At 40.3% G+C, this 15,654-nt stretch overlaps 1 protein-coding gene across 3 annotated transcripts in view; it reads right to left on the bottom strand.

Annotated features, from left to right (window-relative positions):
- The window catches only part of LOC108443620 (outer dense fiber protein 2-like), a 48,396-nt gene that overhangs the window by 20,532 nt on the left and 12,210 nt on the right, over positions 1-15,654 (bottom strand). For all 3 annotated transcript variants that reach the window (XM_037532217.1, XM_037532222.1, XM_037532231.1), the window contains exon 11: positions 14,847-14,982. In XM_037532217.1, coding sequence (XP_037388114.1) covers positions 14,847-14,982 — 136 coding nt within the window. The remainder of the gene's footprint in view (positions 1-14,846; positions 14,983-15,654) is intronic.

The following is a 15,654-nucleotide window of genomic DNA, read 5'->3' as shown; positions in this document are numbered from 1 at the left end:
ACACCTACATTTAGAGTCGGTTATTCATTCAGCCTAACGAGAAACTGTAGAACGGACTCGGTTTATATCACAACACCTACATTTAGAGTCGGTTATTCATTCAGCCTAACGAGAAACTGTAGAACGGACTCGGTTTATATCACAATACCTACATTTAGAGTCGGTTATTCATTCAGCCTAACGAGAAACTGTAGAACGGACTCGGTTTATATCACAAAACCTACATTTAGAGTCGGTTATTCATTCAGCCTAACGAGAAACTGTAGAACGGACTCGGTTTATATCACAACACCTACATTTAGAGTCGGTTATTCATTCAGCCTAACGAGAAACTGTAGAACGGACTCGGTTTATATCACAACACCTACATTTAGAGTCGGTTATTCATTCAGCCTAACGAGAAACTGTAGAACGGACTCGGTTTATATCACAACACCTACATTTAGAGTCGGTTATTCATTCAGCCTAACGAGAAACTGTAGAACGGACTCGGTTTATATCACAACACCTACATTTAGAGTCGGTTATTCATTCAGCCTAACGAGAAACTGTAGAACGGACTCGGTTTATATCACAACACCTACATTTAGAGTCGGTTATTCATTCAGCCTAACGAGAAACTGTAGAACGGACTCGGTTTATATCACAACACCTACATTTAGAGTCGGTTATTCATTCAGCCTAACGAGAAACTGTAGAACGGACTCGGTTTATATCACAACACCTACATTTAGAGTCGGTTATTCATTCAGCCTAACGAGAAACTGTAGAACGGACTCGGTTTATATCACAACACCTACATTTAGAGTCGGTTATTCATTCAGCCTAACGAGAAACTGTAGAACGGACTCGGTTTATATCACAACACCTACATTTAGAGTCGGTTATTCATTCAGCCTAACGAGAAACTGTAGAACGGACTCGGTTTATATCACAACACCTACATTTAGAGTCGGTTATTCATTCAGCCTAACGAGAAACTGTAGAACGGACTCGGTTTATATCACAACACCTACATTTAGAGTCGGTTATTCATTCAGCCTAACGAGAAACTGTAGAACGGACTCGGTTTATATCACAACACCTACATTTAGAGTCGGTTATTCATTCAGCCTAACGAGAAACTGTAGAACGGACTCGGTTTATATCACAACACCTACATTTAGAGTCGGTTATTCATTCAGCCTAACGAGAAACTGTAGAACGGACTCGGTTTATATCACAACACCTACATTTAGAGTCGGTTATTCATTCAGCCTAACGAGAAACTGTAGAACGGACTCGGTTTATATCACAACACCTACATTTAGAGTCGGTTATTCATTCAGCCTAACGAGAAACTGTAGAACGGACTCGGTTTATATCACAACACCTACATTTAGAGTCGGTTATTCATTCAGCCTAACGAGAAACTGTAGAACGGACTCGGTTTATATCACAACACCTACATTTAGAGTCGGTTATTCATTCAGCCTAACGAGAAACTGTAGAACGGACTCGGTTTATATCACAACACCTACATTTAGAGTCGGTTATTCATTCAGCCTAACGAGAAACTGTAGAACGGACTCGGTTTATATCACAACACCTACATTTAGAGTCGGTTATTCATTCAGCCTAACGAGAAACTGTAGAACGGACTCGGTTTATATCACAACACCTACATTTAGAGTCGGTTATTCATTCAGCCTAACGAGAAACTGTAGAACGGACTCGGTTTATGTCACAACACCTACATTTAGAGTCGGTTATTCATTCAGCCTAACGAGAAACTGTAGAACGGACTCGGTTTATGTCACAACACCTACATTTAGAGTCGGTTATTCATTCAGCCTAACGAGAAACTGTAGAACGGACTCGGTTTATGTCACAACACCTACATTTAGAGTCGGTTATTCATTCAGCCTAACGAGAAACTGTAGAACGGACTCGGTTTATGTCACAACACCTACATTTAGAGTCGGTTATTCATTCAGCCTAACGAGAAACTGTAGAACGGACTCGGTTTATGTCACAACACCTACATTTAGAGTCGGTTATTCATTCAGCCTAACGAGAAACTGTAGAACGGACTCGGTTTATGTCACAACACCTACATTTAGAGTCGGTTATTCATTCAGCCTAACGAGAAACTGTAGAACGGACTCGGTTTATGTCACAACACCTACATTTAGAGTCGGTTATTCATTCAGCCTAACGAGAAACTGTAGAACGGACTCGGTTTATGTCACAACACCTACATTTAGAGTCGGTTATTCATTCAGCCTAACGAGAAACTGTAGAACGGACTCGGTTTATGTCACAACACCTACATTTAGAGTCGGTTATTCATTCAGCCTAACGAGAAACTGTAGAACGGACTCGGTTTATGTCACAACACCTACATTTAGAGTCGGTTATTCATTCAGCCTAACGAGAAACTGTAGAACGGACTCGGTTTATGTCACAACACCTACATTTAGAGTCGGTTATTCATTCAGCCTAACGAGAAACTGTAGAACGGACTCGGTTTATGTCACAACACCTACATTTAGAGTCGGTTATTCATTCAGCCTAACGAGAAACTGTAGAACGGACTCGGTTTATATCACAACACCTACATTTAGAGTCGGTTATTCATTCAGCCTAACGAGAAACTGTAGAACGGACTCGGTTTATGTCACAACACCTACATTTAGAGTCGGTTATTAATTCAGCCTAACGAGAAACTGTAGAACGGACTCGGTTTATGTCACAACACCTACATTTAGAGTCGGTTATTCATTCAGCCTAACGAGAAACTGTAGAACGGACTCGGTTTATGTCACAACACCTACATTTAGAGTCGGTTATTCATTCAGCCTAACGAGAAACTGTAGAACGGACTCGGTTTATGTCACAACACCTACATTTAGAGTCGGTTATTCATTCAGCCTAACGAGAAACTGTAGAACGGACTCGGTTTATGTCACAACACCTACATTTAGAGTCGGTTATTCATTCAGCCTAACGAGAAACTGTAGAACGGACTCGGTTTATGTCACAACACCTACATTTAGAGTCGGTTATTCATTCAGCCTAACGAGAAACTGTAGAACGGACTCGGTTTATGTCACAACACCTACATTTAGAGTCGGTTATTCATTCAGCCTAACGAGAAACTGTAGAACGGACTCGGTTTATGTCACAACACCTACATTTAGAGTCGGTTATTCATTCAGCCTAACGAGAAACTGTAGAACGGACTCGGTTTATGTCACAACACCTACATTTAGAGTCGGTTATTCATTCAGCCTAACGAGAAACTGTAGAACGGACTCGGTTTATGTCACAACACCTACATTTAGAGTCGGTTATTCATTCAGCCTAACGAGAAACTGTAGAACGGACTCGGTTTATGTCACAACACCTACATTTAGAGTCGGTTATTCATTCAGCCTAACGAGAAACTGTAGAACGGACTCGGTTTATGTCACAACACCTACATTTAGAGTCGGTTATTCATTCAGCCTAACGAGAAACTGTAGAACGGACTCGGTTTATGTCACAACACCTACATTTAGAGTCGGTTATTCATTCAGCCTAACGAGAAACTGTAGAACGGACTCGGTTTATGTCACAACACCTACATTTAGAGTCGGTTATTCATTCAGCCTAACGAGAAACTGTAGAACGGACTCGGTTTATGTCACAACACCTACATTTAGAGTCGGTTATTCATTCAGCCTAACGAGAAACTGTAGAACGGACTCGGTTTATGTCACAACACCTACATTTAGAGTCGGTTATTCATTCAGCCTAACGAGAAACTGTAGAACGGACTCGGTTTATGTCACAACACCTACATTTAGAGTCGGTTATTCATTCAGCCTAACGAGAAACTGTAGAACGGACTCGGTTTATGTCACAACACCTACATTTAGAGTCGGTTATTCATTCAGCCTAACGAGAAACTGTAGAACGGACTCGGTTTATGTCACAACACCTACATTTAGAGTCGGTTATTCATTCAGCCTAACGAGAAACTGTAGAACGGACTCGGTTTATGTCACAACACCTACATTTAGAGTCGGTTATTCATTCAGCCTAACGAGAAACTGTAGAACGGACTCGGTTTATGTCACAACACCTACATTTAGAGTCGGTTATTCATTCAGCCTAACGAGAAACTGTAGAACGGACTCGGTTTATGTCACAACACCTACATTTAGAGTCGGTTATTCATTCAGCCTAACGAGAAACTGTAGAACGGACTCGGTTTATGTCACAACACCTACATTTAGAGTCGGTTATTCATTCAGCCTAACGAGAAACTGTAGAACGGACTCGGTTTATGTCACAACACCTACATTTAGAGTCGGTTATTCATTCAGCCTAACGAGAAACTGTAGAACGGACTCGGTTTATGTCACAACACCTACATTTAGAGTCGGTTATTCATTCAGCCTAACGAGAAACTGTAGAACGGACTCGGTTTATGTCACAACACCTACATTTAGAGTCGGTTATTCATTCAGCCTAACGAGAAACTGTAGAACGGACTCGGTTTATGTCACAACACCTACATTTAGAGTCGGTTATTCATTCAGCCTAACGAGAAACTGTAGAACGGACTCGGTTTATGTCACAACACCTACATTTAGAGTCGGTTATTCATTCAGCCTAACGAGAAACTGTAGAACGGACTCGGTTTATGTCACAACACCTACATTTAGAGTCGGTTATTCATTCAGCCTAACGAGAAACTGTAGAACGGACTCGGTTTATGTCACAACACCTACATTTAGAGTCGGTTATTCATTCAGCCTAACGAGAAACTGTAGAACGGACTCGGTTTATGTCACAACACCTACATTTAGAGTCGGTTATTCATTCAGCCTAACGAGAAACTGTAGAACGGACTCGGTTTATGTCACAACACCTACATTTAGAGTCGGTTATTCATTCAGCCTAACGAGAAACTGTAGAACGGACTCGGTTTATGTCACAACACCTACATTTAGAGTCGGTTATTCATTCAGCCTAACGAGAAACTGTAGAACGGACTCGGTTTATGTCACAACACCTACATTTAGAGTCGGTTATTCATTCAGCCTAACGAGAAACTGTAGAACGGACTCGGTTTATGTCACAACACCTACATTTAGAGTCGGTTATTCATTCAGCCTAACGAGAAACTGTAGAACGGACTCGGTTTATGTCACAACACCTACATTTAGAGTCGGTTATTCATTCAGCCTAACGAGAAACTGTAGAACGGACTCGGTTTATGTCACAACACCTACATTTAGAGTCGGTTATTCATTCAGCCTAACGAGAAACTGTAGAACGGACTCGGTTTATGTCACAACACCTACATTTAGAGTCGGTTATTCATTCAGCCTAACGAGAAACTGTAGAACGGACTCGGTTTATGTCACAACACCTACATTTAGAGTCGGTTATTCATTCAGCCTAACGAGAAACTGTAGAACGGACTCGGTTTATGTCACAACACCTACATTTAGAGTCGGTTATTCATTCAGCCTAACGAGAAACTGTAGAACGGACTCGGTTTATGTCACAACACCTACATTTAGAGTCGGTTATTCATTCAGCCTAACGAGAAACTGTAGAACGGACTCGGTTTATGTCACAACACCTACATTTAGAGTCGGTTATTCATTCAGCCTAACGAGAAACTGTAGAACGGACTCGGTTTATGTCACAACACCTACATTTAGAGTCGGTTATTCATTCAGCCTAACGAGAAACTGTAGAACGGACTCGGTTTATGTCACAACACCTACATTTAGAGTCGGTTATTCATTCAGCCTAACGAGAAACTGTAGAACGGACTCGGTTTATGTCACAACACCTACATTTAGAGTCGGTTATTCATTCAGCCTAACGAGAAACTGTAGAACGGACTCGGTTTATGTCACAACACCTACATTTAGAGTCGGTTATTCATTCAGCCTAACGAGAAACTGTAGAACGGACTCGGTTTATGTCACAACACCTACATTTAGAGTCGGTTATTCATTCAGCCTAACGAGAAACTGTAGAACGGACTCGGTTTATGTCACAACACCTACATTTAGAGTCGGTTATTCATTCAGCCTAACGAGAAACTGTAGAACGGACTCGGTTTATGTCACAACACCTACATTTAGAGTCGGTTATTCATTCAGCCTAACGAGAAACTGTAGAACGGACTCGGTTTATGTCACAACACCTACATTTAGAGTCGGTTATTCATTCAGCCTAACGAGAAACTGTAGAACGGACTCGGTTTATGTCACAACACCTACATTTAGAGTCGGTTATTCATTCAGCCTAACGAGAAACTGTAGAACGGACTCGGTTTATGTCACAACACCTACATTTAGAGTCGGTTATTCATTCAGCCTAACGAGAAACTGTAGAACGGACTCGGTTTATGTCACAACACCTACATTTAGAGTCGGTTATTCATTCAGCCTAACGAGAAACTGTAGAACGGACTCGGTTTATGTCACAACACCTACATTTAGAGTCGGTTATTCATTCAGCCTAACGAGAAACTGTAGAACGGACTCGGTTTATGTCACAACACCTACATTTAGAGTCGGTTATTCATTCAGCCTAACGAGAAACTGTAGGACGGACTCGGTTTATGTCACAACACCTACATTTAGAGTCGGTTATTCATTCAGCCTAACGAGAAACTGTAGGACGGACTCGGTTTATGTCACAACACCTACATTTAGAGTCGGTTATTCATTCAGCCTAACGAGAAACTGTAGGACGGACTCGGTTTATGTCACAACACCTACATTTAGAGTCGGTTATTCATTCAGCCTAACGAGAAACTGTAGGACGGACTCGGTTTATGTCACAACACCTACATTTAGAGTCGGTTATTCATTCAGCCTAACGAGAAACTGTAGGACGGACTCGGTTTATGTCACAACACCTACATTTAGAGTCGGTTATTCATTCAGCCTAACGAGAAACTGTAGGACGGACTCGGTTTATGTCACAACACCTACATTTAGAGTCGGTTATTCATTCAGCCTAACGAGAAACTGTAGGACGGACTCGGTTTATGTCACAACACCTACATTTAGAGTCGGTTATTCATTCAGCCTAACGAGAAACTGTAGGACGGACTCGGTTTATGTCACAACACCTACATTTAGAGTCGGTTATTCATTCAGCCTAACGAGAAACTGTAGGACGGACTCGGTTTATATCACAACACCTACATTTAGAGTCGGTTATTCATTCAGCCTAACGAGAAACTGTAGAACGGACTCGGTTTATATCACAACACCTACATTTAGAGTCGGTTATTCATTCAGCCTAACGAGAAACTGTAGAACGGACTCGGTTTATATCACAACACCTACATTTAGAGTCGGTTATTCATTCAGCCTAACGAGAAACTGTAGAACGGACTCGGTTTATATCACAACACCTACATTTAGAGACGGTTATTCATTCAGCCTAACGAGAAACTGTAGAACGGACTCGGTTTATATCACAACACCTACATTTAGAGCCGGTTATTCATTCAGCCTAACGAGAAACTGTAGAACGGACTCGGTTTATATCACAACACCTACATTTAGAGTCGGTTATTCATTCAGCCTAACGAGAAACTGTAGAACGGACTCGGTTTATATCACAACACCTACATTTAGAGTCGGTTATTCATTCAGCCTAACGAGAAACTGTAGAACGGACTCGGTTTATATCACAACACCTACATTTAGAGTCGGTTATTCATTCAGCCTAACGAGAAACTGTAGAACGGACTCGGTTTATATCACAACACCTACATTTAGAGTCGGTTATTCATTCAGCCTAACGAGAAACTGTAGAACGGACTCGGTTTATATCACAACACCTACATTTAGAGTCGGTTATTCATTCAGCCTAACGAGAAACTGTAGAACGGACTCGGTTTATATCACAACACCTACATTTAGAGTCGGTTATTCATTCAGCCTAACGAGAAACTGTAGAACGGACTCGGTTTATATCACAACACCTACATTTAGAGTCGGTTATTCATTCAGCCTAACGAGAAACTGTAGAACGGACTCGGTTTATATCACAACACCTACATTTAGAGTCGGTTATTCATTCAGCCTAACGAGAAACTGTAGAACGGACTCGGTTTATATCACAACACCTACATTTAGAGTCGGTTATTCATTCAGCCTAACGAGAAACTGTAGAACGGACTCGGTTTATATCACAACACCTACATTTAGAGTCGGTTATTCATTCAGCCTAACGAGAAACTGTAGAACGGACTCGGTTTATATCACAACACCTACATTTAGAGTCGGTTATTCATTCAGCCTAACGAGAAACTGTAGAACGGACTCGGTTTATATCACAACACCTACATTTAGAGTCGGTTATTCATTCAGCCTAACGAGAAACTGTAGAACGGACTCGGTTTATATCACAACACCTACATTTAGAGTCGGTTATTCATTCAGCCTAACGAGAAACTGTAGAACGGACTCGGTTTATATCACAACACCTACATTTAGAGTCGGTTATTCATTCAGCCTAACGAGAAACTGTAGAACGGACTCGGTTTATATCACAACACCTACATTTAGAGTCGGTTATTCATTCAGCCTAACGAGAAACTGTAGAACGGACTCGGTTTATATCACAACACCTACATTTAGAGTCGGTTATTCATTCAGCCTAACGAGAAACTGTAGAACGGACTCGGTTTATATCACAACACCTACATTTAGAGTCGGTTATTCATTCAGCCTAACGAGAAACTGTAGAACGGACTCGGTTTATATCACAACACCTACATTTAGAGTCGGTTATTCATTCAGCCTAACGAGAAACTGTAGAACGGACTCGGTTTATATCACAACACCTACATTTAGAGTCGGTTATTCATTCAGCCTAACGAGAAACTGTAGAACGGACTCGGTTTATATCACAATACCTACATTTAGAGTCGGTTATTCATTCAGCCTAACGAGAAACTGTAGAACGGACTCGGTTTATATCACAATACCTACATTTAGAGTCGGTTATTCATTCAGCCTAACGAGAAACTGTAGAACGGACTCGGTTTATATCACAATACCTACATTTAGAGTCGGTTATTCATTCAGCCTAACGAGAAACTGTAGAACGGACTCGGTTTATATCACAATACCTACATTTAGAGTCGGTTATTCATTCAGCCTAACGAGAAACTGTAGAACGGACTCGGTTTATATCACAATACCTACATTTAGAGTCGGTTATTCATTCAGCCTAACGAGAAACTGTAGAACGGACTCGGTTTATATCACAATACCTACATTTAGAGTCGGTTATTCATTCAGCCTAACGAGAAACTGTAGAACGGACTCGGTTTATATCACAATACCTACATTTAGAGTCGGTTATTCATTCAGCCTAACGAGAAACTGTAGAACGGACTCGGTTTATATCACAATACCTACATTTAGAGTCGGTTATTCATTCAGCCTAACGAGAAACTGTAGAACGGACTCGGTTTATATCACAATACCTACATTTAGAGTCGGTTATTCATTCAGCCTAACGAGAAACTGTAGAACGGACTCGGTTTATATCACAATACCTACATTTAGAGTCGGTTATTCATTCAGCCTAACGAGAAACTGTAGAACGGACTCGGTTTATATCACAATACCTACATTTAGAGTCGGTTATTCATTCAGCCTAACGAGAAACTGTAGAACGGACTCGGTTTATATCACAATACCTACATTTAGAGTCGGTTATTCATTCAGCCTAACGAGAAACTGTAGAACGGACTCGGTTTATATCACGATACCTACATTTAGAGTCGGTTATTCATTCAGCCTAACGAGAAACTGTAGAACGGACTCGGTTTATATCACGATACCTACATTTAGAGTCGGTTATTCATTCAGCCTAACGAGAAACTGTAGAACGGACTCGGTTTATATCACGATACCTACATTTAGAGTCGGTTATTCATTCAGCCTAACGAGAAACTGTAGAACGGACTCGGTTTATATCACGATACCTACATTTAGAGTCGGTTATTCATTCAGCCTAACGAGAAACTGTAGAACGGACTCGGTTTATATCACGATACCTACATTTAGAGTCGGTTATTCATTCAGCCTAACGAGAAACTGTAGAACGGACTCGGTTTATATCACGATACCTACATTTAGAGTCGGTTATTCATTCAGCCTAACGAGAAACTGTAGAACGGACTCGGTTTATATCACGATACCTACATTTAGAGTCGGTTATTCATTCAGCCTAACGAGAAACTGTAGAACGGACTCGGTTTATATCACGATACCTACATTTAGAGTCGGTTATTCATTCAGCCTAACGAGAAACTGTAGAACGGACTCGGTTTATATCACGATACCTACATTTAGAGTCGGTTATTCATTCAGCCTAACGAGAAACTGTAGAACGGACTCGGTTTATATCACGATACCTACATTTAGAGTCGGTTATTCATTCAGCCTAACGAGAAACTGTAGAACGGACTCGGTTTATATCACGATACCTACATTTAGAGTCGGTTATTCATTCAGCCTAACGAGAAACTGTAGAACGGACTCGGTTTATATCACGATACCTACATTTAGAGTCGGTTATTCATTCAGCCTAACGAGAAACTGTAGAACGGACTCGGTTTATATCACGATACCTACATTTAGAGTCGGTTATTCATTCAGCCTAACGAGAAACTGTAGAACGGACTCGGTTTATATCACAATACCTACATTTAGAGTCGGTTATTCATTCAGCCTAACGAGAAACTGTAGAACGGACTCGGTTTATATCACAATACCTACATTTAGAGTCGGTTATTCATTCAGCCTAACGAGAAACTGTAGAACGGACTCGGTTTATATCACAATACCTACATTTAGAGTCGGTTATTCATTCAGCCTAACGAGAAACTGTAGAACGGACTCGGTTTATATCACAATACCTACATTTAGAGTCGGTTATTCATTCAGCCTAACGAGAAACTGTAGAACGGACTCGGTTTATATCACAATACCTACATTTAGAGTCGGTTATTCATTCAGCCTAAAGAGAAACTGTAGAACGGACTCGGTTTATATCACAATACCTACATTTAGAGTCGGTTATTCATTCAGCCTAACGAGAAACTGTAGAACGGACTCGGTTTATATCACAATACCTACATTTAGAGTCGGTTATTCATTCAGCCTAAAGAGAAACAGTAGAACGGACTCGGTTTATATCACAATACCTACATTTAGAGTCGGTTATTCATTCAGCCTAACGAGAAACTGTAGAACGGACTCGGTTTATATCACAATACCTACATTTAGAGTCGGTTATTCATTCAGCCTAACGAGAAACTGTAGAACGGACTCGGTTTATATCACAATACCTACATTTAGAGTCGGTTATTCATTCAGCCTAACGAGAAACTGTAGAAAGGACTCGGTTTATATCACAATACCTACATTTAGAGTCGGTTATTCATTCAGCCTAACGAGAAACTGTAGAACGGACTCGGTTTATATCACAATACCTACATTTAGAGTCGGTTATTCATTCAGCCTAACGAGAAACTGTAGAACGGACTCGGTTTATATCACAATACCTACATTTAGAGTCGGTTATTCATTCAGCCTAACGAGAAACTGTAGAACGGACTCGGTTTATATCACAATACCTACATTTAGAGTCGGTTATTCATTCAGCCTAACGAGAAACTGTAGAACGGACTCGGTTTATATCACAATACCTACATTTAGAGTCGGTTATTCATTCAGCCTAAAGAGAAACTGTAGAACGGACTCGGTTTATATAACAAAACCTACATTTAGAGTCGGTTATTCATTCAGCCTAACGAGAAACTGTAGAACGGACTCGGTTTATATCACAATACCTACATTTAGAGTCGGTTATTCATTCAGCCTAACGAGAAACTGTAGAACGGACTCGGTTTATATCACAATACCTACATTTAGAGTCGGTTATTCATTCAGCCTAACGAGAAACTGTAGAACGGACTCGGTTTATATCACAATACCTACATTTAGAGTCGGTTATTCATTCAGCCTAACGAGAAACTGTAGAACGGACTCGGTTTATATCACAATACCTACATTTAGAGTCGGTTATTCATTCAGCCTAACGAGAAACTGTAGAACGGACTCGGTTTATATCACAATACCTACATTTAGAGTCGGTTATTCATTCAGCCTAACGAGAAACTGTAGAACGGACTCGGTTTATATCACAATACCTACATTTAGAGTCGGTTATTCATTCAGCCTAACGAGAAACTGTAGAACGGACTCGGTTTATATCACAATACCTACATTTAGAGTCGGTTATTCATTCAGCCTAACGAGAAACTGTAGAACGGACTCGGTTTATATCACAATACCTACATTTAGAGTCGGTTATTCATTCAGCCTAACGAGAAACTGTAGAACGGACTCGGTTTATATCACAATACCTACATTTAGAGTCGGTTATTCATTCAGCCTAACGAGAAACTGTAGAACGGACTCGGTTTATATCACAATACCTACATTTAGAGTCGGTTATTCATTCAGCCTAACGAGAAACTGTAGAACGGACTCGGTTTATATCACAATACCTACATTTAGAGTCGGTTATTCATTCAGCCTAACGAGAAACTGTAGAACGGACTCGGTTTATATCACAATACCTACATTTAGAGTCGGTTATTCATTCAGCCTAACGAGAAACTGTAGAACGGACTCGGTTTATATCACAATACCTACATTTAGAGTCGGTTATTCATTCAGCCTAACGAGAAACTGTAGAACGGACTCGGTTTATATCACAATACCTACATTTAGAGTCGGTTATTCATTCAGCCTAACGAGAAACTGTAGAACGGACTCGGTTTATATCACAATACCTACATTTAGAGTCGGTTATTCATTCAGCCTAACGAGAAACTGTAGAACGGACTCGGTTTATATCACAATACCTACATTTAGAGTCGGTTATTCATTCAGCCTAACGAGAAACTGTAGAACGGACTCGGTTTATATCACAATACCTACATTTAGAGTCGGTTATTCATTCAGCCTAACGAGAAACTGTAGAACGGACTCGGTTTATATCACAATACCTACATTTAGAGTCGGTTATTCATTCAGCCTAACGAGAAACTGTAGAACGGACTCGGTTTATATCACAATACCTACATTTAGAGTCGGTTATTCATTCAGCCTAACGAGAAACTGTAGAACGGACTCGGTTTATATCACAATACCTACATTTAGAGTCGGTTATTCATTCAGCCTAACGAGAAACTGTAGAACGGACTCGGTTTATATCACAATACCTACATTTAGAGTCGGTTATTAATTCAGCCTAACGAGAAACTGTAGAACGGACTCGGTTTATATCACAATACCTACATTTAGAGTCGGTTATTCATTCAGCCTAACGAGAAACTGTAGAACGGACTCGGTTTATATCACAATACCTACATTTAGAGTCGGTTATTCATTCAGCCTAACGAGAAACTGTAGAACGGACTCGGTTTATATCACAATACCTACATTTAGAGTCGGTTATTCATTCAGCCTAACGAGAAAATGTAGAACGGACTCGGTTTATATCACAATACCTACATTTAGAGTCGGTTATTCATTCAGCCTAACGAGAAACTGTAGAACGGACTCGGTTTATATCACAATACCTACATTTAGAGTCGGTTATTCATTCAGCCTAACGAGAAACTGTAGAACGGACTCGGTTTATATCACAATACCTACATTTAGAGTCGGTTATTCATTCAGCCTAACGAGAAACTGTAGAACGGACTCGGTTTATATCACAATACCTACATTTAGAGTCGGTTATTCATTCAGCCTAACGAGAAACTGTAGAACGGACTCGGTTTATATCACAATACCTACATTTAGAGTCGGTTATTCATTCAGCCTAACGAGAAACTGTAGAACGGACTCGGTTTATATCACAATACCTACATTTAGAGTCGGTTATTCATTCAGCCTAACGAGAAACTGTAGAACGGACTCGGTTTATATCACAATACCTACATTTAGAGTCGGTTATTCATTCAGCCTAACGAGAAACTGTAGAACGGACTCGGTTTATATCACAATACCTACATTTAGAGTCGGTTATTCATTCAGCCTAACGAGAAACTGTAGAACGGACTCGGTTTATATCACAATACCTACATTTAGAGTCGGTTATTCATTCAGCCTAACGAGAAACTGTAGAACGGACTCGGTTTATATCACAATACCTACATTTAGAGTCGGTTATTCATTCAGCCTAACGAGAAACTGTAGAACGGACTCGGTTTATATCACAATACCTACATTTAGAGTCGGTTATTCATTCAGCCTAACGAGAAACTGTAGAACGGACTCGGTTTATATCACAATACCTACATTTAGAGTCGGTTATTCATTCAGCCTAACGAGAAACTGTAGAACGGACTCGGTTTATATCACAATACCTACATTTAGAGTCAGTTATTCATTCAGCCTAACAAGAAACTGTAGAACGGACTCGGTTTATATCACAATACCTACATTTAGAGTCAGTTATTCATTCAGCCCAATGAGAAACTGTAGAACAGACTCGGTTTACATCACAATACCTACATTTAGAGTCGGTTATTCATTCAGCCTAATGAGAAACTGTAGAACGGACTCGGTTTATATCACAATACCTACATTTAGAGTCGGTTATTCATTCAGCCTAATGAGAAACTGTAGAACGGACTCGGTTTATATCACAATACCTACATTTAGAGTCGGATATTCATTCAGCCTAATGAGAAACTGTAGAACAGATTCGGTTTATAGTTATTCATTCATTCGTACCTTCATTGCGGAGTTCTGTAGGGTCAGTTCAGCGTTGTCACTATTGAGTTTCTCCACTTTCTCCAGCAGCAGGTCACTGCCTGCCTTTACTGACTGTCTCTCTCGCTGCAGCTCTGCACTGAGGACCGATATCTCCCTAACACACACACACACACACACACACACACACACACACACACTAGTTATCACCATACAATAAAACACAAATAAACAGCAGCCTTCATCCACTGTATATTCAGTAGTGGAGTCTCGATATACATATTAATATGAATTTTATTTTGAAGCGCATTTTGCGAAGATGCTGCAAATCTAATACAGTTAGATTTTAAGTTCTGTGATGTGAGATAATGGAATTAGTTCTATTTAACACGATATTGATATTCCTAAAAGTGATGCTCACAAAAAAAAAAAAAAAAAAAAAAAAAAAAAAAAAAAAATATTCGCTGAACAACTCTGGAGACTTAAAGTAGGGAGAGAGTGTAAGGGTCTAGCCTGTGCCACTGGCTGCCAGCAGAGGGTGATGGTGAGGTGCCATAAGTTCAGAGAACCCCAATTCCCAGAAACCCTTGGGCTGATTAGGCCCAACCTGACACACCTTTGGACTCTTCTACTTAAGGCTGAGGCAAACAGCAGCCCTTTGTCACACCTTTGTAGAGTGGTGACCGGAACGGTACGCAGCCCAGTAAAGTAAAGAGGGCAGGAAAAAAACAAAACTGCCCCAAAACTACTAAAAAAAAAACAAACAAAAAAAAAAAAACTTGAGCTACAAACGGCTCCAAGCAATAAAGAGGTGTTTGCTCTGGGTCAC

This window comes from Pygocentrus nattereri, chromosome 2 (assembly GCF_015220715.1).
Source record: "Pygocentrus nattereri isolate fPygNat1 chromosome 2, fPygNat1.pri, whole genome shotgun sequence".
NCBI classification, from domain to species: Eukaryota; Metazoa; Chordata; class Actinopteri; order Characiformes; family Serrasalmidae; genus Pygocentrus; species Pygocentrus nattereri.
Note: the sequence above shows the minus strand (reverse complement) of the source record. Positions and strands in the feature narration are given on the sequence as shown.